Source organism: Myotis davidii, unplaced genomic scaffold (genome assembly GCF_000327345.1).
Source record: "Myotis davidii unplaced genomic scaffold, ASM32734v1 scaffold78, whole genome shotgun sequence".
Classification (NCBI taxonomy): Eukaryota; Metazoa; Chordata; class Mammalia; order Chiroptera; family Vespertilionidae; genus Myotis; species Myotis davidii.
The window spans coordinates 2,689,610-2,715,179 of NW_006290305.1; the positions used below are offsets into that span (position 1 = coordinate 2,689,610).

The following is a 25,570-nucleotide window of genomic DNA, read 5'->3' on the forward strand; positions in this document are numbered from 1 at the left end:
CGCGTCCCCCGGGAGCTGCGCGAGGCGAGCGGTCGCGCCGGCTCGGTGCTCAGCCCCGACTAAGGCTCCGCGAGGCGGGCGGGCGCGCCGCGTGGTTGGAGTGCCTGGAGCGGAGAGAGTCGGCGGCGAGGCGCCGGGCCCAGCATGTCGCTGCCGCCGGAGAAAGCCTCTGAGCTGAAGCAGCTCATCCACCAGCAGCTGAGCAAGGTGAGGGGCCTCGGGCCGCCTCTGCCCGCCGTGTGGCCCCGAGTCTGCGTCCCCCGGCCCGGCTCACTCACCTGCCCTCGAGCCCGGGCCGTGAGGCGCAGAGCGCGGGCTGGGCGCAGCATCGGCGCGAAGCGGAGGACCTTGCCAGCCGCGATGGAAAGAGAGTTTTAGTAAGAGTCGGAGGCGGTAGGACGGCGATAGGTTTAGAGGGCAGGTGTGAACATGGAGCTTTATTGGAGGTCAGATCGAGTGTGTGTTGTTTTTGGAGACGGTGTACACTCGGACGTCGGGAAAGGGAGTTACTTTCAGGGGTGACACTTGAGGTGCCCTTGGTGTTGAACCAAAGCCGCGATTCTTCAGAAAGTCATGGGAGGGTCTGCAAGGAAAGGGTTTGTGCTGCTTCCGAGAGGAAGGGGAACGTGGTGTCTTTGAGGCGCTAGTGGGATGCCCTGAGCTGGAGGGACCAAAGCTGCCGCTGATTGTGCGCGTGCGTGCCCGGCTTTGTGCGCTTTCGCAGCGGCTCCCCCGCGCGGGGCGCTCCTGGTCCGGGTTCGCGGAGGGCAGGTGAGTGAGCTGCGGGTCGCGGCCAGGAAGCTGAGGGCTGGCATTCATGCTCTGCCGCCCCCGGGCCTGCGTCCTTCTCATCAGACCACCCTTCCTTCCAGAGGATGGTTTCGGTGGAGTGTAATCTGTAGGGAGGTAGTAACAGAGGCAGTATATAGCCAGGAGGGATGATTTCTAGAATCTGCACTAGAAATGTTTATCTTAGATGATTGTTATTTTTCCTTTTGCACAGCTACTTGATTCTCATTGAATTCTGGTAACAATTTCCCGTTTACTATTAGCTGGAGAAGCCTTCCCGAATGGAGCCTCTCTTCTAATGTTATATTTTTCTTTGTCAGTGGCTTAGAAAGAAATTCGCTGAGTAGCAACTGCCATTAATTTTGTTTGCCAGTATTGAAAAGAGAAATGAACTCAGTGGGAACCATCAGCTGCTCTGTAGTGTTGTACATTGTAATGCGAGCTTTCTGCATATACTAGATGGACGTGCATGGCAGAATAAGGGAAATCCTTGCTGAGACGATACGGGAAGAACTGGCTCCTGATCAACAGCAGTTATCGACAGAAGATTTGATAAAAGCTCTTAGACGTCGGGGAATCATTGACGATGTGATGAAAGAACTTAATTTTGTTACTGTGAGTAATCTTTGGGGGAGGGGGGAATTTGAGGGTATAAATACATGATTGGGGACCTCTCCTTTTAGTAAAACCACTTTAAAATAAGATCATTTTTGTCTAGTAATATCCTTGTTCCAAGTATAAGCTAATGTGCCCTGGCCGGTGTGTCTCAGTTGGTTGAGCATCGCCCCATTTACCAAAACGTTGCCAGTTCAATTCCTGGTCAGGGCACGTACCCAGATTTTGGGTTCGATCACTGGTTGGGATGTGTATGGGAGGCAATCGATCAATGTCTCTTTCTCTCTCCCTCTCCCTTCCTCTCTCTCTAAAATCAACAAAAATAGTTTTTTAAAAGTATAAGCTAGCCCTAACCAGCTTGGCTCAGTGGATAGAGCGTCCCAGGTTTGATTCCAGCCAAGGGCATGTACCTTGGTTGCGGGCACATCCCCAGTGCGGGGTGTGCAGGAGGCAGCTGATGGATGTTTTTCTCTTATCGATGTTTCTAACTCTATCCCTCTTCCTTCCTCTCTGTAAAAAAATCAATAAAATATGTTTTAAAAAAAGAAAAAGTATAAGCTAATGTAACAAGTAGGATTACGTATCAAATGAAATTGGAGTTTTATACCATATTTCTCTCTACAATGACAGAATTTTCTCCTTATTTATTCTTTAGGTCTGTAACTTTAAGTATATATATTTTAGTCGCATTAGTTCATCACAACCTGTTTCTTTTTCACTAATATTGTTCTATGTAACTTTTTAAGATTAGGCTTATTTTTTAAATAAGCACTGTTTTGGGACAATATTCTCTGTGATTAAGAAGTTATCAATTTAAGAAAATAATTGTCTACATAAGAACTTTCAAATCTTTTCATATAAATAGGTCAGTAGTGGGATGATAGCCTTTCAGTGCACAAATTAGTAAGTAGGCCTTCTTTTAAAAATGAGGCAATAATGAGAAACTGTGACCTCATTACTGGGTAACATAATATAAAAATTGGATGGACTTCATAATACACCAGGGAATAAGTATTTTAAAACAGCATCCTTTTTTGGTTTTTGAGATTTGTAAACCCATTTGTTATAAAAGTTGACCTAGTAACAGCTTTTGCTGTGTGAATGTACTTCCTTATTAGAATCAATTCATGGTAGAATCATAAGCGAAATGTTATAAGAGGTTTGGAGAAAGTTTAACCTTGTTTAAGATATTAGGGGTTTGTTTTTAGCATTCTGTGGACATTGCTTGAAGACAGTTTAATTTCTTAATAGTAGACTTTAGGAGTAACCAATTGCATTATCTCTTTTGAAGACTTTTCATTATTTTCCGTGGTCGGCAAACTGCGGCTCGCGAGCTACATGTGGCTCTTTAGCCCCTTGAGTGTGGCTCTTCCTAAGCCTTAGGAGTACCCTAATTAAGTTAATAACAATGTACCTACCTATATAGTTTAAGTTTAAAAAATTTGGCTCTCAAAAGAAATTTCAATCGTACTCTTGATATTTGGCTCTGTTGACTAATGAGTTTGCCGACCACTGATTATTTTAATTATGCAAGGAAAATAGGGGCCTTTTGAGGAGCTTTATCCTGTTTACTTGTGTTGAGTTCCTTAGTTTCATTATTGACATTTTTCTTAACTATAATTTTGTTTCCTAAGTTGTTCTGATTTTCTTTCTTCCTTTCTAGGATAATGTTGATCAAGAACTCCCTCCCTCTCCAAAACAACCAGTTTGTTTTACTGATAGACAATCAACGTTGTTAAAAAAAAGTATGTGTTTTGTTTTTTGTTTTTTTTAACATTTAGTTATGGATAGTACTGAGGATAGATGTGCTATAGTATTTGGTATTTGTTAGAAAACTTTTCAGTTTTTTCCCCCCCAGAATTAAATACTTATATTTTTGTGACTTATCATCCAAAAAAACTGAGATTCTATTTTCCATGAAGTATGTCAGAAGATTTAATGTATAGCACAGTTGAAGCAAAAACACCTATTTTACATGTTTTAATGATACATTTTATAAAAATTGTATAGCCTTGCTTTTTTAATGGTAATGTAATTATTTCACAAGTGCACTTTGCTGAGTTGAGATAATTGTCTGAGTTGGTTTGTGAAGGTGAAGGAATGTTGGATAAGCCATTAACAGCAAAGGCATCCTAAACCTTGGCTCTGACTCCTCTCTAACTCAGAGAAAGTAGCCAGAATGTAAACTCAGAAAAAGGTGTCATACTATGTATCCTTTCTTTTCTGGGTGCAAATGATCCTGGTATCCAGTAAATGTGTTATTTTTCTGCCCCCCATCCACCCCTTATGCTGTCTTTGGTTTTATTTCTGTCAAGTTATTATTTCCTATTGTCTTGATCACATTTCTTAAGTTATTTGGCAGTTTCCTCATATATATTGCTACACTTTGCAGCTAATATTGATCCAACACGGAGGTATCTTTACCTTCAGGTTTTGGGTGGAAAAGCTTTCTTGGAACATCTGCAAGAACCTGAGCCTTTACCAGGACAAGTTTGTTCAACCTTTACATTATGTTTGCATTTTCGAAACCAACGTTTTCGTTCTAAACCTGTTCCATGTGCCTGTGAACCAGATTTTCATGATGGCTTTTTACTTGAAGTACACAGAGAAAACTTAGGTAAGGAGCAATAATAAACTATCTTTAGTTGAGTAAATCTTTGTGAGGTTTCCTTGCAGAACAATAATAACTTGCTGTAAGGAGAGATTTATAATGGATGACCCTCTCTAGACTTTAAAATATTTTTTTCCCTCCATTGCTCTTTTCTATGTAAACTGCTTCTGACTACTTTCTTGCTTTATTTTCTGGTAATTAATTTTCCCTGAAGATTATTTTTTGACTGTTTTGTTGGTTGGTTGTTTAGTAATGAACATTTAAATACATATTAGGTGCATGGTACTATGCTAGGCAAGTCCTAGAGATACAGTGGGGAATAAGACATGATCCTTCTCATTTATGAAAAGTGACTACGTTTATGATATTATCTAACTTTAAAAAATCAAAATTTAAACATGAATTTGTAACTCATTTTTTAGAACTTTAAAATTATAATACTTGATTCCTGTAATTGTTTTACACTGTTTCTTCCTATAAGGTTATTTCGTACATTTTAATTGTCAGTATAGAAATTTTTATAATATATTTGTAAACTTAGCAAAGTTATAGAATTATACCTTCAGAATTTTAGATTACTAGGATGGCTAATGCAGTACTAAAATGTATTATTTTTCCCCCCTGGTGAAAAATAATGGCTTAAATTGCTAGCTCCAAGGTGTCAGATCTTTCAGTTTTGGGTAGATAATACAGTGATTATTTTTGGAGATTAGGGATAAAGGTCGTTTTGGAATTAATGTTGACATATTTGAATTATCTTAGTAACATATAGTTTAGGAAGTACTTTTAATGAATAGACTTATCTCTTAGAGCAGTGGTCGGCAAACTAGTCAGTCACCAGAGCCAAATATCAACAGTACAACGATTGAAATTTCTTTTTTAAACTTAAACTATATAGGTAGGTACATTGTTATTAACTTAATTAGGGTACTCCTAAGCTGGCCTTTGCTAAAAACGTCCTCAATCTGATTGAGGTACATTTCCTGAGGTCGACCCCTTCCAACTCTCCCATCCACACTCGTCTTGTATACTTGTTTCGTCTTTTCTCCTTTCGTTCATCCTCTATATATGTCCAAACCATCTCAACATACCTTTCTCAATCCTCGACACTACATCTTCTTTCACTCCACAACGTTCCCTGTACGTGCGCGCCCGCATGTGGTATTTTGTGGAAGAGCCACACTCAAAGGGCCAAAGAGCCACATGTGGCTCTTGAGCCGCGGTTTGCCAACTACTGTCTTAGAGCAACGGTCGCAGGCCTTTCGGACCTCATTGACCACCAGTGGTCCATGGACCATCGGTTGGTAACCGCTGTCTTAGAGATCAGAAAATACTGATATTCATTAAGTGACAACTCATGACATTTCTACCAGTCCTCTAAAAAGTTGTGAGAAATAGGACTGTACTTTTATTCCCAGTCTGTTGCATGCTTTCTGAGTCATTACCAAATTATTCTATTTGGTTTTATATAAGTTTATTAATACTTTTCAATAAAAGTATTTTATGTTGGCCGTAACCGGTTTGGCTCAGTGGATAGAGCATCGGCCTGAGGACTCAAGGGTCCCAGGTTCGATTCCGGTCAAGGGCATGTACCTTGGTTGTGGGCATATCCCCAGTAGGGGGTGTGCAGGAGGCAGCTGATCCATGTTTCTCTCTCATTGATGTTTCTAACTATCCCTCTTCCTTCCTCTCTGTAAAAAATCAATAAAATGTATTTTTTTAAAAAGTATTTTATGTTGGCTTAACTGAATATGTAATATGGTGTAATTTTTTTTTTGGTTTATGTTGCTAGGTGATGGAACTAGAATGGCTGATTCAACAACAATGTTATCAATAAGTGATCCAATTCATATGGTGCTAATCAAAACAGATATATTTGGTGAGACCACTTTAGTAGCATCCTATTTTCTCGAATGGCGATCAGTTTTGGGCTCAGAAAATGGAGCAACCAATCTTACTGTGGAACTTATGGGTGTAGGTATGATGATTAATATCATATTACCTTTTTATAAGTCCTAGTTTGTTTGTAAGTACATTTTATATTTTGAAAATGCCTTTATAAATCAAGAGGCAAACATGTGAAAAGAATTTCTTTAGAATTATAATTGGACTTCAGTGTTGTAGTCTATGGAAATGTCTTGAAGACTAGTGTGAGTGTAGAACTTCACAGTCATTCTGGCCTTGTCTTAAAGAAATTTTTTTTCCTAGGAAATGAATAAACAAATTTTGAGAGTCCCCCCCCCCCCCCAATTCATTTGATTATCTATAAGGCTATAAAGAAAATTAAGATTCTACACATATGCATATACATGCATGCATACACAAAATACCTCCATTCCAGCACATCCCGGAATATAATGCATCCCCATTAGTACCAGTGGCTTCCTGCAGCAGCTGTTCTTATGGAATATGGAGTAGGTTTTCTTCTGTCTCTTTACTTGTGGAAAAGTGACCCTCAAAGGTGCTAACCTGCTCTATGTCAGTACCAGTAAATAGTATTTGAGAACAGAGATGGTGCCTATCTTATTCCCCATTGTCTCCTTGGACTCTCGCATACTACTTGATATGTAATACATATTTACCAATACAGTGAAAAACAAAAGCTACCTACGTTTTATGCATAACATAATGGAAGTACTTTGGTATTGAAACTTAGTCACAGAGTTAAATCTGGCCATTGGACAGTATAGTTTCAGTAATTTAGATTTTGATAAGTCAGACCCTGAATGTGTTTTTACTTAAATAAAAAGTAGAGAAAAAAGTTTTAGGTATGATGTTTATTTTTAACTGATACCCATTATTTGTTTTCTAATTCTTTAAATACAGGCATGGATTAAAAATTTGTATTCACATATGATGTGAAAAATGGGAGGGGATAAATGGGAATTATTGTATGTGACAAAAAGTATAAATATTTTCTGAGAATGAAGTGTTAACAGCTACTTTTACTTTGGTTTTAAATGTAAGTCTGGTTGGTATCAGACATTTAATTAATATAAAAATTAAGACTTCTGAAAAGTCACTTAAAAGTGATTAGGAAGCTAAGAAAATAGGTAATCTCCTTAAAATGACATGAAGGCCTTAGTACCAAATAAAAACTAATTTGATTTGGTTCATTTTGATATGAATATTAAAGGTAACGTTGAATATTTATGTAAGTGGTAAAGCACAAAATTCTTAAATTATTTTGGTTGACTAAATATGCACAGCATTAAAACCTCTGAAGTTCTAAGTATCTATTTACACTTTTAGGCACAGAATCAAAAGTTTCTGTGGGAATTTTAAATATAAAACTTGAGATGTACCCACCACTCAGTCAAACATTATCTCAAGAAGTAGTGAACACACAGGTAAAAAATTCTGAATTTCTCTTCTTTGTGTAATTGTTTTCATAATAGTATGTTTCCCTGTTGATCCTAGAAAGCACTTTCTTTTTAGAAAATTACAGTTCGTTAGTTTTAAGCAAAAGAATGACAATATGATTTAATATTTAAAAATGTCTTGACAGAAAAAGATTACTCTGATGTTGTCTGGAGACTGATTTGTATGGGGGGAGGTGTAGAAATAGGCAAGTCATTTTGAGGCTCTTAGAGATGAGATTATGGTGGCTTAGATTAATTAGGGTAGTGGAAGAGATGGAGAGAAGTACATAGGTCTGTTACATATTTTATAGTAATTAAGGAGAATGAATAGAAATTGAAACTTTTTTTTTTTAATTTCAAGCTTGCTTTGGAACGTCAGAAAACTGCAGAGAAAGAGCGATTATTTCTTGTATATGCTAAGCAGTGGTGGAGAGAATATTTGCAAATTCGACCCTCACACAACTCACGGCTGGTTAAGATTTTTGCTCAGGTTTGTAAATTATATTAGAAAAACTCCACAGCTGTATTTGATATTAACTGTATTTTTAAAATACATTTTATTTAACTTGAATTTGTAAAATGTATTTATTACAGAAAAATGAAAATTTATTTGTAAAATACAATGCTACTTTTGTAATACTCTCTTTCACTGAATGATATAATACAATCTGTTTTATTTTCTTTTCATTTTTGTTTCTTAAACCCTTTTTGAATATATATTATTTAAAGTAGATGAAAACCCTTTTGAGTGTATCTTTGATTGGTACTTAGTACTAAATAACTACTAAGACATTTTCTAATTTATATGTAAATTCAGCTTTTGTGTGCAGAACTGGGGCTCCACATATTTTTTCTGGTTCAGGTGTTTTTAAAAAGACAAACATATATTACATGTAATAATTTTATATTACCAAGATCTCTAAGCCAGCCAAAGCCGGTTTGGCTCGGTGGATGGAGCGTCGGCCTGCGGACTGAAGGGTCCCAGGTTCGGTTCCGGTCGAGGGCATGTACCTGGGTTGCGGGCACATCCCCAGTGGGAGATGTGCGGGAGGCAGCTGGTCGATGTTTCTCTCTCATCGATGTTTCTGACTCTCTATCTCTCTCCCTTCCTCTCTGTAAAAAATCAATAAAATATATTTAAAAAAAAAAAGATCTCTAAGCCAATGACCAATAATATTTAGCTCCAGCATTTCAACTGCAGCATTTCAATTATATATCTCTGCTTCTATTTTTTTTTTTGTATCCTAAGCCCATTTTCTCTCTTTAACAAACATACAAATATGATTAGGTCCATATCTTTTTGTAACTTAAGGACTACTTAAATACTTTATGTATATTCAGGCTTATGTAGATGTATTTTTATGTGAATATAATGTTGTAGTGGATTATATTTCTCAGATCCTGTGCATTTGTCTAGCTTTACCCTATATTCCCTAGATTTTTAGGACAGGCTAAAAGCGTTTCAATTTCTAGATGAGGAGCTTGGGAATGTGGGAGATTGTAGTTGACTAGTGGTGGAGATGAAGGAAATGGCTTCTAACTTTACAGTAACATTATCTATACATTGAATGACTAGGCAGGCAAGGTAGCAGTGATGTCAGATCAAGGGCAAAGAGAAACAAGTCAAAATAATACCGTACTAGCTGATTTGCTCAGTGGTTAGAGCACCGCCACAAACTGAAGGGTCGCAGGTTCAGTTCTGGTCAAGGCACATACCTTCATTGCTGGCTCTATTCCCAGTCCCTGGCCACCGGCCCCAGTTGGGACATGTGCAGGAGGCAACCGGTCGATGTGTCTCTCTCACAATGTTTCTCTGTCTCCTCCCTCACCTCCCCTTCCACTCTCTCTAAAAAATCACTGGGAGAAATATCCTCTGGTGAGAATTAACAACAACAACAAATAGTCTCCCACTTATTCACAAGGGATACCTACCAGGACCCAGTGGATACCAAAACCGAACCCAACTATACTCGGTCATAGAGAATCTGACCAGTTTGGGGTGGTTGGTGGGGGAAGGGGAGGAAGTAGATCAGAGAAATTGCAAATGAAAGAGGAGGAAGGAAAAGAATGGAATATGCAGTTAAGGGAATCAAAGAACTGAGATTGTGTTTTAGGAAATATTACTTAAGGTTCCTGTCTCAGAATTCATTGTAAGAAGATTTGAACCATGTAAGGTCATTTAGTCGATTGGTAACCATATGAGATTGTCAAGTAGCCAGGCATTGCTACTTTTTGCAAACGGTGTGAAGGATAGAGAAGTGAAGATTTTTTTCTAAGTTCAAACATCAGCTCAGTCATGACAAACTATTAAATTGCAGTTTCAACTATTGCTTATTAGTTTGTGCCATTTTCTTTCCATATAGAGTAAATAACATTTTTATCCTTCTTAGGTTCTTTTTCCAATAGTGTTTCTTGTTGCTTCTTCCTATGTTTGGCTAGAAACGAAATTAAGGTACAACAACAGTTATTTAAGGCATCAATCTAATTTCAAAAACTATAGTTTTAAATACAGATATTATGCATGGCCTTAAAATGAATTTCCAGTGATTCCATGCACAAGAGGAAATTGTATACAACAGCACTATCCAGTAGAGCTTTCTGCATTGATAGATATGTGCTGTCCAGTGTGGTAACCCTTAGCCATATGTAGCTGTTGAGCACACAAAATCTGACTAACACAGTTAAAGAACTGGTTTTTAAAATTTTATTAACAATTAAATAGCCACATGTGGTTAATGGCATTCTATTGAACAGTACAGGTTTAGAGGTTGAAATACTGAAATTTCTAGATATTTAAGTAGTTTATGGGGATATAGTTAGGTAATATTAGAGACATTGCTATAATGAAACAAGTAATGGTATATCTTATATTCCAAGGTGCTACTATAACTTGTTTAGGGCAAATGCATCCTTTTTTTACATTTTCATTTTTTTCTTGCCTATTAGTGGAATTGTAAGAATAGAACAAACCCGCCCCCACAAGCACTAAACTAATTACTTTTATACAAACAAACATCTTTAGAATATCCAGGGTTATCATATTTTAATAATCCATTGTTCATTTTCTTTCTCACTAGCTGGTTTTGCAATAGTATAATAGTAATTCACTTAATGATAGCTTTTACATTTCCTGTGCAGAAATTTTTTTAAATGCCCTCAGGTTCATCCGAATTGCAAATGGCAGGGTCTCTTCCTTTTTTTTTTTATGGCTGAATGTTACTCCATTTTATATGTATACCACATTTTCTTTATCCATTCATTTCTTAAAGGACATTCTGGTTGTTTCCATATCCTTGCTATTGTCAATAATGCTGCAGTGAACATGGTGTGCAGTCTTTGAGATACTGATTTCAATTACTTTGGATATATGTCCGGGGTGGGATTGCTGGATCATATGATAGTTTATGTTCTTACTGTCAAAGGCTTTGGCGTTAGCTCAATGTTTGGATCCCGTCCCTGTTGCATATGGCTGTAGCTTCAATTTCTTCCTCTATGAAATGAAAGTAATAGAGATGTTATGAGGATTAAAAGAGAAATTGTATGCATAGCACTCAGCAATCTAGTGCTAGGTACAAGGTAAGCAGTAAGTGATAATCCAGAATTATTTTATTCTACATTAATGTACTCTGAGAACAGGTGTTAAAATTGAAAATGATTAATCAGTCATTACAGATAATGTTTTCCCTTTCTTTCTCCAGGACGAAAATGGGATAAATAGACCAGTCTGTTCCTATGTTAAACCCCTTCGAGCTGGGCGGCTTCTGGATACCCCAAGGCAAGCAGCAAGATTTGTTAATGTCCTTGGTTATGAAAGAGCCCCTGTTATTGGAGGAGGAGGTAAACAGGAACAGTGGTGCACTCTGCTGGCCTTTCTCTGTAGAAACAAGGTATCCTACACACATAATAGAATTAAAAAGCAGTACGTCATAATTGTGAATTTATGGTACATTTGTAAAATAATTAACATAGAAAAATGTACATAGTATCAACTTGAATAAGACAATCTTTTCACCATTTTTCTTAACACTAAAATGTCAATACGTAAAGAAAAAACTTAGCATCTTTATTTTCTCATGTAGCTTATTATTTAATGTACTGTGATTTCTGTGAGGTAAGGATCTATAAGTACTATTATGTCAGAAACCAAGATATAGAGGTAAATGAAACTGAATTAGAGCAGCAGGACTATTACTATGGTCTTTTAGTATTATTCATGTATTAAAATTTGTTTAGATGATGTGTTTTTAAAAAAAAAGAGAAAATGGCAGTACAAAATGAATATTACTAGATTTATTGGTGTTTTGATTAGATCAGATATCCTATCTAATAATAGAGAAACATGGTAATTAGCCATACCTCCGCTACCCTTCCCATTGACTAATCAGGACGATAAGCAAATTAACTGCCAACCAAGATGGCGGCCGGCAGCCAGGCAGCTTGAAGCGAACAAGAGGCTTCCTTGCTTCAGTGACGGAGGAAGCTAACATTCCCCGCCTGCCTTGCCGGCCTCTGAGCTTGCAGTTTGAAACATTGTTACAAATATAGAAGCTAAACAAAACCCCAGAAACCTGCTTTCAGCCAGCAGGACCGCAACATTGTTTCAATTATAGAACAAACGCAGATCCCTGCTTTCAGCCAGCAGGGATCTCAGAGCTGGAGTGAGCAGGACCGCAACATTGTTTCAATTATAGAACCCAAACAAACCAGATACCTGCTTTCAGCGGCCGAGGCCTCAGAGCTGGAGCCAAGCCTTGGAGCTAAAGCTGGCCCAGAATAAAAAAAAAAGAAAAAAAGGACAGGTTGGGAGCTTCAGTCACCTGCCAGCCTGAAAATGGCACTCAGCCCCTCACCCAGACTGGCCAGGCACCTAGTGAGGAACCCCACCCTGAAGGGGGTGTGACCAGCTGCAAACAGCCATCATCCTCTCATCCAGGCAGGCCAGGCACCTGAGTGGGGACCCCTACCCTGATCCAGGACACCCTTCAGGACAAACCATTGGCCCCGACCCGTGCACCAGGCCTCTACCCTATATAGTAAAAGGGTAATATGCCTCCCAGCACCGGGATCAGCGGAGCCATGCGGCCTCCCGGCACCGGGATCAGCGTGACAGGGGGCAGCAACCAAACCCCCTGATCGCCCTGCGGCTCTGTGTGTGACAGGGGGCAGGGCCACAACCTCCCTATCCACCCTGCTCTGTTCGTGACAGTGGAAGACGCCCCAACCCCCTGATCAGCCCTGCTCTGTGCCTGATAGGGGGGAGCTCCCCAACCCACTGATTGCCCTGCGGCTCTGTGTGTGATAGGGTGCGGCGCCTTAACCCCTTTCCCCATCCACGGGCCCTGCTCTGTGTGTGACGGGGTAGAGCCATAAACTCCCCATCGGCCCTGCCCTGAGTGTGACAGGGTGCGGCACACCAACCCCCTGATCGGCCATGCTCTGTAGGTGACAGAGGGCAGCGCCCCAACCCCCTGATCCACCCTGCCTGTGTGTGACAGGGGACGGTGCCCTAACTCCCCTATCGGCCCTACTCTGTGAGTGACAGGGGGGAGCTCCTCAACCCCCTGATGGGCCCTGCTCTGTGCGTGACGGGGGAGCGCCCCAACCTCCTGATCTGCCCTGCTCTGTGCGTGACAGGGTATGGAACCCCAACCCCCCTGATGGGCCCTGCTCTGTATGTGACAGGGGGCAGCGCCCCAACCCCCTGATAGGCCCTGCTCTGTGCGTGACGGGGCGGTGCCCCAACCCCCCAATCAGCCCTACCCTGAGCGTGACTAGGGGTGGCATTGCAACCTCCCGATCCACCCTGCTCTGTGCATGACAGGGGGTGGCGCCCCAACTTCCCAATCGGTCCTGCTCTGAGCCCGACCAGGGGCTGCACCTAGGGATTGGGCCTGCCCTCTGCCACCCGGGAGCAGGCCTTAGCCAGCAGGTTGTTATCTCCCGAGGAGTTCCAGACAGTGTGAGGGCACAGGCCGGGCTGAGGTCCCCTCCCACCCCTCCCGAGTGCACAAATAAGTATATATTTAAGAATTTATATAAATTTATTGATCTTAAACTTAAATGAATTGATTTCAGTAAACTAGCCATTTGAAGTTGTGTAAATATTATAGGTATTCATAAGGCAAGCTTATGCAATGGAAGAAACTGTTTATATTAGAAATTGATTTGTCAGAATGATTTTGTCTTAACTGTTTAACTGTTTTCAGTTGTCTTAGACAACTGAAAACAGTTAAACATTACTTATCAAAATTGTTTTGATTTATTCTCAATCTCTAGTTCCCAAAAGTTGTGTGTATAGATTAAAACATTTTTATTTCAGCCATGACCGGTTTGGCTCATTGGATAGAGCGTCGGCCTGTGGACTCAAGGGTCCCAGGTTCGATTCCGGTCAAGGGCATGTACCATGGTTGCAGGCACATCCCCAGTGGGAGGTGTGCAGGAGGCAGCTTATCGATGTTTCTAGCTCTCTATCTCTCTCTCTTCCTCTTTGTAAAATATCAATAAAATGTATTTTAAAAAAAACAAACATTTTTATTTCAAACATAGTAGGAATGGTACATATTTAAAATTATTATCTGTACTAATAAAAGCCTATGTGGTCATCATGCCCTCACACCGTAACAGTCCATCACCAGGAGGCTGCGTGTACAGCGGGTGGGTGGGGACTTGACGCTGCGTGCGTGGTGCGCAGGCAGGTCCTGGTGGCTCCGTGTGGAGTCATGGAAGCAGGTCCCTGCGGCTCTGTGCAGAGCCGTGGAGGTGGGTCCTGGCGGCTTTGCACGGTGCAGAGGTGAGACCCCTGGCTCCAGCCTACCTCTTTGGGGCATTCCATCGAGGATCCCTGGATGGGTGGGCGGGGCCTACCTCTTTAGGGAGATGGATTGCGGGGCTCCTGTCCTGGGAGGGCACAGGCCAAGCTGGGGGTACCCCCGCGCTCCCCCACCCCGTGCATGAATTTCGTGCACCACTCCTCTAGTGTAAATAATGTATTTGTAAAGCAAATAATCACCCATTTGATTCACTGGTTTTTTTTTTGTTTTTTTATTAAAAATATTTTTTTATTGATTTTTTACAGAGAGGAAGGGAGAGGGATAGAGAGTTAGAAATATCAATGAGAGAGAAATATTGATCAGCTGCCTACTGGGGATATGCCCGCAACCAAGGTACATGCCCTTGACCGGAATCGAACCTGGGACCCTTGAGTCCTCAGGCCGACACTCTATCCACTGAGCCAAACCGGTTAGGGCTGATTCACTGTTTTTTTGTTGTTGTTGTTTAAGTTTGTTTAAAGAGAAAGAACATCTTTAATTAGAAATTTGAAAATTACGTAAAATATATTTCTGGCACAAAGAGATTTACAACAGTGAAAGTGAAATTTCATCCATAATCTTATTGCCAATATGTCTTTTTATGCTTTTGTTATATATCATTTTTTTCCATAACCTCTCCTGTTAGGTATCATTTTTTTCCATAATTAAGATATAAGTAAAATATTGTGTCCTGCTTTATAATTTAGCATTGTGCTATGAACTCTGTATTGCTAGTCTTTATGATCTCTGTCTTTTATTGGCTGTATGAAATTTTCTTAAGTTGATATATAAAATCTGCTTAACGATTTCCCCATTGTAGGCACTGTTTCTTTTGGCTGTGTTAGGTTTGCTTCCATTTTTTGATATCATGGAGAATGATATTTTGCATTGAACATGGTTGGTTGTATTGTTGGGTTTTTGAAAAAAAATTAGTATAAAATCTCAATGTAGAAATTACTGGGTTTCCAAGGTTGTATATTATGTTTTTCTAAAGTCAATTTAATGATTATAAAATGCTGTTTGTTTTATTGCAATTAGGTAAAAAGCAACAGTGGAGAACCACTACTGCAAAATTTTGAGGATGAAGATATATCATCCATTCTAATACTGAACTCAATAGTTATTTTTACTTTTGCATATTACCTGTATTTCTATGTTTAAACACATATCTTCATGTAATTGTAGTCTTACTGTTTAATATTTTAATAATGTATTTCATAAAAGCTTTCAGATATTTTTAATTTTTTTGTAGTTTTTACAATTTTTTAAAATTGTGAAAGTAATATAACATTATCAAAGAGAATTTAGAGAGTAAAAGGGAAGCCCTGGCTGGGTAACTCAGTTGATTAGTGTGTCATCCTGATATTCCAAGGTTGCAGGTTCGATTCCTGATCAAGGCACATGCAAAAATCAGCCAATGGCCCTACCTGGTCTGGTGTTGGTCCGCAGACTGAAGGGTCCTGGGTTCACTTATGGGTTGCAGGCTCAATCCCCAGCCCTGGTCAGAGCGCATGCTGGAGGCAACCAATCGATGTGTGTCTCTGACATTGGTGTTTTTTTCTTTCTGTCTCTCCCCCTTCCCTTCCACTCTCTCTAAAAGTCAATGGGAAAACTATCCTTGGATGAGCATTAACAACAACAAAAAAGAATCAACCAATGAATGCATATAAGTAAATGGAAGAGCAAATCAGTGTTTCTTTCTTGGTCCCCCTCCCCTTCCTTTCTTTTTCTAAAAATCAATTAAAAAATAATTGGTGCCTGAGCAAATAAGTGCATTGGATATTGTATCAGTCATGTACTAAAAGTTGTATTTTAATTAGATTTCAAAGTAAACATTAAAAAAAAATACAGGGGGAAATTATATATAATCACCTTAAATATAGCTGCTGTTGGCATTATGTTGTATACTACCCAGTCATTTTCCTATGTATTTCCTTAAAATAATCATGTATAGATGCTATAACTCATTGTTTTCAGTTTGTGTGTTTTCCCATTTGCATTTTCTGCTCTGTGATTTGTCAGCTTGTCTGTTCATGTTCATTAGCTATTCATTTTAAAAATCTTACTGTTTTTCTTCTATATTGTATGAGTTCTGTATAAACTTTTGAATCTGAATGTTCCCTCTTAAAGTATACATATTATAACTATTAGATTTCTGAGCTCTCACTTTGTAAAATAATTTAGGCTCTTCTAAATTTTGTATTTTTCCACTCTTATTATTTCAGCCTAACACTATTATCTAATGATTAAAAGGGAAAAAATTAATAATATGTTTTATTGTCATTTTGTATTTATATATTTAATGAGACAATGTGAAGGAACAGATACTTAATTTTTTAATTAATTGTATTTTTATAGGGTGACTGTGAAGATCATGCTAACCTCCTGTGCAGCCTTCTTCTTGGATATGGATTAGAAGCGTTTGTATGTGTTGGGACTAAGGCAAAAGGAGTACCTCATGCGTGGGTTATGACTTGTGGAACTGATGGAACCATCACTTTTTGGGAGAGTTTAACAGGACACAGGTTAGCCAACTAAGTTTACAAAGATATGAAAATGAAGATGCAGATATTTTATATTATAGGTTCTTTGTTTAGATTGAAGATATCAAAGGTACTTGTTGATAATTTGTTATTAAAGCCTTTTCAGTGACTAAAACTACTTCAATTAAAATAACTATAATTAAACTCTTAAGAAAATTTGTACACCTAAAATATTCTTTACTAACATAATATTGGTAAAAATATACATTATATTTACTTTTAATTTTATATAATTGGTATATGCTTTTCTGATGATCATCTCTAAGCCTGAAAATAAACTCAAGTTGAAATCATGATTTCTTTTTAAAATTTGATGTGGTCACCAAGTCTGTTAATAAACTCACTGGACATTTTTTCAGGCTTCCTCCCCCCCCCCCCATTTATTTATTGATTTGAGAGAGAGAGGAAAGGGGAGGGAGAGAGAAACATTGATTTGTTTTTCCACTTACTACTTAGGCATTCCTTGGTTGATTCTTGTATGTGCTCTGATGGGACATTAAACCTGCAACCTTGACATATAGGGACTGGAGGCTCAGTGCACGAAATTAATGCACCTAGTAGCTGCCAGCTGTTGGCCGGGTACTCCCTCCTTGCCCTCGGCTGCCTGCCTCTGGCTGCCACTGATGGCCAGGGCCTCCCTCCCTTCCCCCGGCTACCTACCAGTGCCGGGACCTCCCTCCCTTCACCCGTCCAGCCCGCCCCCTGGTCGAACTCCCGGAAGAACTGTCGAGGGGACAATTTGCATACTACCTTTTATTATATAGGACTGGAGGCCCGTGTCTTATGCTGCCCATCAGAGGCCTGGTGCACCGTCGGGGGGGGGGGGCGGGAGTCCCTCAGCCCAGCCTGCGCCCTGTTGCAGTTCGGGAACCCCACGATCGATTGTCCCACAGAGGGAGGCCCTGCCCAACTGTCACAGCAGTGCAGGCTGGAGGCCTGGGCCTCCCTCTGTGAGACAATAATAAAAGCGTAATATGGAAATATATAGTCAAATATATAGCCAAATTATCTTAATTGTGTTATCTGAGATAAATTTTTTATTTTAACAATAAGCATAGAATATATTTTCATGTTAAAGGAGTAAAGTTGATTTCTGTAGCATAAGATATGCTATATAATTAATACAGAGCAGTGGTTCTCAACCTTCTGGCCCTTTAAATACAGTTCGTCATGTTGAGATCCAACCATAAAATTATTTTTGTTGCCACTTCATAACTGTAATGTTGCTATTGTTATGAATTGTAATGTAAATACAGTGGGGCCTTGACTTATGAGTGTCCCGACTAACGAGTTTTTCGAGATATAAGCTGTCTCAGCCGATTTTTTGCTTTGAGTTGCGAGCTAAAATTCGGGTTACGAGCCAGCTTCAGATACCCCACTGCTAGTTGGTGCAGCGAATGTCACAGTGAACGCCACATCAGCCCAGCATCACGTGTCTCACTCGTTCACTTTATGATTTGACATACGAGTAATTTGAGTTACGAGCTCCGTCACGGAAAGAATTAAACTCATAAGTCAAGGCCCCACTGTATCTGATATGCAGGATGGTCTTAGGTGACCCCTGTGAAAGGGTCGTTTGACCGCCAAAGGGGTCGCGACCCACAGGTTGAGAACCACTGATATAGAGTAATCAAATTATAGAAAGATAAGAATGAAAAATGAGTATTAAAACTCTAGTCCTGTGAAATAGGGCTTTAAGTGTCCTCAATAAAATGCTGCCTTCCTAATTTAAGTTCTTATTATATAAAATTATGATTTGCCTTTTTTAGGTACATCCATAAATCTAACAATCCCGATGAACCTCCAGTTGCTGAACAGCCCAAACCATTGTACCCATATCGAACAATTGGTTGTGTTTTCAACCATCAGATGTTTCTGGGAAATTGTCAGCCCTCTGACTCTGTAGAAATCTGTGTATTTGATTTGAATGATGAATCTAAATGGAAACCCATGAGTGAAGAAGCAATTAAATCTGTGTGTGCTCCAGGAGCTACAACATCCCTTCCTCCCTTTCCACCTCTTTGTGCATCCACGATTGATGCTTCAGTAACAAGTAATGAAATAGAAATGCAGCTAAGGTTACTAGTGTCAGAACACAGGAAGGTAATTACCACTGAAATTTGTAGTTTCATGCTTTTTTCATTTGTTTATGGATAAGCAATTTTTGGGGGGTGTGTATGATAGTGCCAGTCACTATTCTAGCCCTGAACAAGGCAAATACTGTCCCTACTTTTAAAAGCTTAATAGTTTTGAAAGTCATGAGATAAAGCTCTGAGACTCAGAAATTTCTAAATTCACCATTATTTCTAGAATTTATTACTTCCTTCTAGAAATAAAGAGTAAATGCTCAGTAAATATTTGAGTTTACTTATATATGCAATTTAGTTTGTTGATTTTTCTACCCTTTTATAGTTGAATTTATGGTAGGAGCAATCAAATTAAGCAGATTCAATCTTACTAAATTATGAAGTTAAATAAAATGTGATACCACAATTTATTGTCACTGTCTTCCATAGCAGGACTATTCCATATGATCTTTTCTAGTGGATAGTAAAGAAGTATAGAATTTGGAGCCCGTATTAACATCATTATATTGAATGTTTTTATTTTTTTCAAGAATTAAAATCTGATACCAATAGTTTATTTTTCATTTATGTATTTTTATAATAATGGGAAGTTTTTAAAATGGACAGGTTTAAAAAATCTTGGTATATGTTAGAATAATCAACAATTTTTTATAATTGGGTGTTAAAATATTGTGTTTTACTTTTTCTCTTTTTGATTGCTATAGGATCTTGGCCTCACTACTGTTTGGGAGGACCAGCTTTCTTACCTCTTATCACCAGCTTTGGCTTCTTATGAATTTGAGAGAACAACAAGTATATCTGCAGGCAATGAAGAATTTCAAGATGCCATAAGGAGGGCTGTACCTGATGGTCACACATTTAAAGGGTTCCCAATACATTTTGTGTATAGAAATGCAAGGCGTGCATTTGCCACATGTCTTCGGTAAGGTGGAATTTATGAATTCATAAATGTTTTGAGGTAGGGCTTTAAGAAATCAGTTAGTCTGATAGTTTATTTAGAAACTAGAGGCCTGGTGCATGAAATTCGTGCACTTGGTGGGTCCCTCAGCCTGGCCTGTGTCCTCTTGCAGTCCAGCAGCCCTCGGGATGTCTGACTGACAGCTTAGGCCTGAGGCCTGCACATAGCGGGCCTAAGCTGGCAGTCAGACATCCTTAGCGCTGCCAAGGAGGCAGGAGAGGCTCCCGCCACCACCGCTGCGCTTGCCAGCCGTGAGCCTGGCTTCTAGCTGAGCGGTGCTCCCCCTGTGGGAGCACACTGATCACCAGAGGGCAGCTCCTGCGTTGTGTGTCTGCCCCCTGGTAGTCAGTGCACGTCATAGTGACTAGTTCCGCTGTTCAGTTGATTTGCATATTAGCTTTTCATTATATAGCATGGGGAACCTCTATAAATAAGACTTACCTTCTTTTCCACAGATTGTGATTCATTAAGCCTGAAATGTAGCTTTTGATAGTTTGGGATAATTTTCCCAGTGATTTTGGTGCAATCTTCGTTGAGGATCTCTGATCTTGACTAGTATAATTTTTTAAATATATAGATTATGAGGAAATAGTCTATAATTTGATTAAAATTACAGAGTCCAGCCCGGCTGGCATGGCTCAGTGGTTGAACTTTGCCCTATGAACCAGGAGGTCACGGTTCAATTCCTGGTCAGGGCATATGCTTGGGTTTTGGGCTTGATTCCCAGTGGGGGACATGCAGGAGGCAGCCAATCAATGATTCTCTCTCATCGTTGATGTTTCTTTCTCTCTCCCTCTCCCTCTCCCTTCCTCTCTCTGAAATTAATAATAAAAAAATAATTAAAATAAAATTACAGAGCCCTTGGTAGTAAAGACAGGATTTTTTTTTAAAATATATTTTATTGATTTTTCACAGAGAGGAAGGGAGAGACATAGAGAGTCAGAAACATCGATCAGCTGCCTCCCGCACACCCACCACTGGGGATGTGCCCGCAACGAAGGCACACGCCCCTGACCGGAAACGAACCCGGGACCCCCCAGTCCGCAGGCCAACGCTCCACCCACTGAGCCAAACTGGTCTCGGCAAGTCAGGATTTTAAAATATTTAACTGTTTGACTGCTAAGGAGCGCTATCGCGCTCTTCTTATTTAAAACAAATTTATGTAAACAATTGGTATTTTTTAATTTTTGTTGTTGCAAAAATTACAACAAATTTAAACTCAAAGCAATACAAGCGAGTTTATTGTATAAAAAGTGTTTTACATTTTTTCCCATACACGCGCAATTAGTGCCGCAGTTTTGGCATATGTCCGAAAAAATACGTCAGCAGCCAAATGATTAAAATACTGACTTACTTAGAAATAAGAAAGTAAAGCCTATGTTTACTTCCTAAGTGAGTAAATTTTCATCCTTCTGTAGGTCTCCTTTCTGTGAAGAAATAATCTGTTGTCGTGGAGACCAGGTGCGGCTGGCAGTTCGTGTCCGAGTGTTTACTTACCCCGAATCTGCATGTGCTGTTTGGATCATGTTTGCTTGTAAATATCGCTCGGTATTATAGGACTAACATTTGTATAAGAATATACCTGTATTTTATTGGATTTTTACACATTGTATATTACTGCCTGTTTAGAAGTTATTTTAAAAATCACAATCTGGCTTGGGTGTCATATTTCAGTTTTGTATATACTTGTAGTGTTTGGAAAAAAAAATGTGTGTATTTAAAAATTAAGGATGAAAAACTTGTATAAATTTGAGTGGAATTTAGTATAAATTAAGTGCATATTCTATTTTAATAAATACTGTTTTATTTATAGGTATCAGTAGTTTAAATATGAATATAAAATTAACTCAGTTTTTTTACATTAATAAGTAATCAGAAAGATGTCTGAGAGTTTAAACCATAGTAAAATCAATATGATCATTATTTTTCTTAGTTTGATGGTATTATTTGATATAAATTAGGAGAAATTAACCTCACAACAGATTTATTTATTACATAGGTTAAAATACATTTTGATGAATTATCACTTTTATGGTTTACCCATGACCATAGGGATATTTGTGACTTTTCAGAGATTTATGGGAAGACTTGATGCAAGAGTAGGATAAAACTAGTAACGGAAAAGCACAAATATTAACAAAACAAACCTCATATGAAAGTACATGAATAATTTGTAAGTATTAGTTTTATTCATTATAAAAATGAACGAGGTATTTTAGAAAAAATTCAGTATATCCTTTTGTTGTGATCCTGACAAATTGTTTTCTGTAGTTAATATTGGCATTCTGCTGCTGATTTTCTTTAGTCAAAGGATTCATCAGTAACCTTTTCATGGATTCCATCTTCTGAAAACACATTTTTAAAAAATTTCATTATGATAAAAATATCAGTGTATATGTGACTAATCTAAATCAGAGAATCATTGTGTGAGGCTACTTAAAAACAAGCATATAAGAATGACTCCATGATGTTGGTTTTAAAACTGAGCAAGTTTTAAAAGTGGGCATTAAAAAAACTGTAGCAGTCTGACTTTTTTTGTAAGAAGCTGCAAATGTAAGTGATAGATTTGACTGTCCTTCAGCATCTCTGTGCACAGATTTTACCTTTGTCCTTAGGAGCGGTATACCAGTTGGCTCTGCAAGTTACTATTTTCATTAGTTTAATTTACCATTGTGAATACAATTTAATGTTTTTTAAAAAATTAACTAAAGATACCTTAAAATTTACTTTTTGTTTCATTTTATTTGCATAGGATAAATATTTATGGTTTAACTTGTTTTAAAAGTATGAGAATATTCCTCTTCTGTCAATTTTCATTGAAAACAATAATTAGATGTTTTTTGTGAAACATGACTTTAGAAAATTAGCAAAATAAGGATTAAGACTTTTTTATGCTGTTGCCAAAATTATTCATAAAGTTATCAATAGAGAAAATTGCTTGTTAGGGCTAGGAATTTTCAACTTTGGGAACAAACTATGAGGCATTGTACTATGAGGGAGACTATATTAAAATCAAGGCTATATTATCATTGAGACTGGGCTTCACTTATTTATAAGAGCTCCTTTGATATAAATTCTAAAATAGATTTCCTTTTTAAGCACTTTAATAGTCAGGCATGAATTAATATTTTTCTCTGAAAATCGTTTATTTAAAAAGATTACGTATTTTAGTGCATTTTTCACTAAAATTTCACTACTCTTATGATAATTTTTCTTTATAAAAATTAAAGTTACCTTGTGTATTTAGGTGTCATAAAAGTTGTTTTTCTATTAAAAACAAAATATTTTGATATAACGTCTCTAAGGTGTTCTTTTTGAAAATATGTACACTTACTAGTACATGGTCCTCTACTAGTATACGTTATATGTAGGTATATTTATTTATTAGAAGAATATAAGAAACCTAGAAACTTCATTACTCAAGCATGAACCTGTTGAATAAAATTTGTTAAATTCAGTTCCAAATAACTGAACACCAAAGTGCCTTTAAATTTTTTCTTGTATTGAATAGTGTATATTTTTAGATCTGTAAAATGTATCTATAACCTAGCAGTTCTGGAAAGTACACACTTTGAAACCATATTTTCTACTTCTTAACAAAGAAGATATGAGGCAAATAAAGTGTAGGCTTTGTATTTGAAAAGAATATTGCTCATAAAGTAGTATCCTGTGCCAGATATCTGACCATCAGAAGATATTATTTATGAACTACCAATTATTTAAACTCTTCTGATTTCATGCTTTACTAGACAAGAAAATAGCTTAGATTAGACGGTAGTTTTTAATTTCATATTTTTTTTCTTTGACTTAATTTTGTACTTCCTATTTAAGTAGATAAGTACAGGAATTAAGTGATCTTTTTTAATATGCGCTTTTATACCAATGAAATTAGCATTGCTTTCCAGCTATTGGTAAGTAAGAAGCAGATTGGTTAAAGCCTATATAAAATCTTGCTTTTTAAACATATTTTTATTGATTTCAGAGAGGGAGAGAGAGAGATGGAAACCTCAGTGATGACAGAGAATCACTCATCAGTGGCTTCCTGCACGCCCCACACTGGAAATCCAGCCCCCAATCTAGGCATGTTCCCTAATCTCCTGACTCATCGGTAGACGTTCAACCATTGTGCCATGCAGGCTGGGTGTTGTACCCGGCCACGCGTTGTGGCTCAGTCTGGTTAAATGGAAAAGAAAGAAAAGAGAAAGCGCACGTTTCTAATATGTTTAATTTCACAATGCTTGTGGGTATACAGTATTTTTTGTTGTTCCATTGTCTATGCAGATATAGAGTTTGTCTGGTTTGCCGACTCTAGAACACACAACATATAATTGTCCATGTGAGAAGCAATCCATGTCTAGATCTAAACCGCACAATTCTAAAGATTGGCCGTGAGCTTTGTTGATGGTGATTGCAAACACCAATCGAATTGGGAATTGCAATCTCTTAATTTGAAATGGCATATCGGTTGGAATCATAGGAATGCGAGGAATGAGGACATCTTCACCTTTGAAAGGTCCTGTCAAGATTGTTGCTTCTATGACATTGCTCATTAATTTTTTTTACTGCAAGCCGCGTGCCTGTCAAAGCTTTGGCTGGTTGACATTTCGCAACATGGCAATTGGCACGCCGATTTTCAACTGCAGTACGTGCGGTGGCATCCCCGGCAGATCGAGTGAATTCAAACACTCTGCTGGATAATTAACCGCTTCATCTGCTGCCACAACAGTGTCGACGGACTTGTGTGCGACTGCCCCGCTTTGAATGTTAGACTGAATGACATTCTTAAGTCCGTAGACGTCTTTGTTCTTGGCCGCAGGAATAGCTTGTTCACTCAGCCAATCGTGATTCTTATCATTGGTGTGAATACTGGGAAATACTTTCTCAACCGATTCTTCTTTTGACGTCGCTAAATTGCAGATGTTATGAGGCAATGAAATTCGTCCTGAGGTCAGGTCAACCGGCACCTTTTCGTTCCCCATTCCCAGCAATTGATGTGAGAATATCTCAGCCGATTGATTGTTTTGCAGCTGGACACGCATGTTTGTGGTTAATTTTATCTACAATTTATAATTGTAAACAGAAACCTTGAAATGGAATCGTAAAATATTTAGTACAGCGTGTGTTGCTTTTACGTCCAACAGATGGCGCTGTTTTTCAAAAAAGCATGTCTTTACCTGTCACAGGTGTGGCATCTATAGAATAGTAGGTATACAGGTATATGAAAACACGCGCGTATTCGAATGCAACATTGTGTCAAAATTTCAAAGCAATCGGTGAAGAACTTTCGGAGATTTAAGATTTTGAACAAGCAAACATTTGCATTTTTATTTTATTTATATAGATATTTAAATGCCATTTAACAAAGAAAAATCAACCAAAAAAATGAGTTCGCGTGTCGCCTCTGACACGTGTGTCATAGGTTCGCCATCACTGCCCTAGGAGCTGTATTGGTGAAGAAATTGCTTCGGCATATGTCTGAGATTTGTTGCCTTTGGATTCCTCTAGTATTTTTATGGTTTCCCAATCTAGTCCACTTTATAGAGAAGTTAAGTTCCCTGTGCAAGCATACGTATCTCTAGTAGCAGATTTGTTCTAGAATTATGTTCTGAATTTGAGTTTATCTTTTTTTTTTTGTATATCTGTGTACACAAATAAGAGTTTTTCTGTGTGGGGATGGGATTATTGGGTATGGCCATTCAACCTATAATATGGAAAAATTTTGTTGCCATAAATGCTATCTCCATTTAAAAAAAAAAAAGTGCTGTTCACTCCTTGAGCCACCATTCCAATCCAAAT

General features: G+C 38.4%; 1 protein-coding gene across 1 annotated transcript in view; it reads left to right on the forward strand.

Moving 5' to 3' along the window:
- The first annotated feature begins 60 nt into the window (after window positions 1-60).
- The window catches only part of LOC102757331, a 143,320-nt gene continuing 117,810 nt past the window's right edge, over window positions 61-25,570 (forward strand). The window contains exons 1-12 of the mRNA XM_015563582.1: window positions 61-207; window positions 1,249-1,404; window positions 3,068-3,149; window positions 3,797-4,021; window positions 5,808-5,993; window positions 7,268-7,365; window positions 7,739-7,867; window positions 11,076-11,264; window positions 16,545-16,711; window positions 18,499-18,832; window positions 19,521-19,738; window positions 21,193-21,308. Of these exons, the coding sequence (XP_015419068.1) occupies window positions 145-207; window positions 1,249-1,404; window positions 3,068-3,149; window positions 3,797-4,021; window positions 5,808-5,993; window positions 7,268-7,365; window positions 7,739-7,867; window positions 11,076-11,264; window positions 16,545-16,711; window positions 18,499-18,832; window positions 19,521-19,738; window positions 21,193-21,308 (1,963 nt within the window). The 5' untranslated portion in view covers window positions 61-144. The remainder of the gene's footprint in view (window positions 208-1,248; window positions 1,405-3,067; window positions 3,150-3,796; window positions 4,022-5,807; window positions 5,994-7,267; window positions 7,366-7,738; window positions 7,868-11,075; window positions 11,265-16,544; window positions 16,712-18,498; window positions 18,833-19,520; window positions 19,739-21,192; window positions 21,309-25,570) is intronic.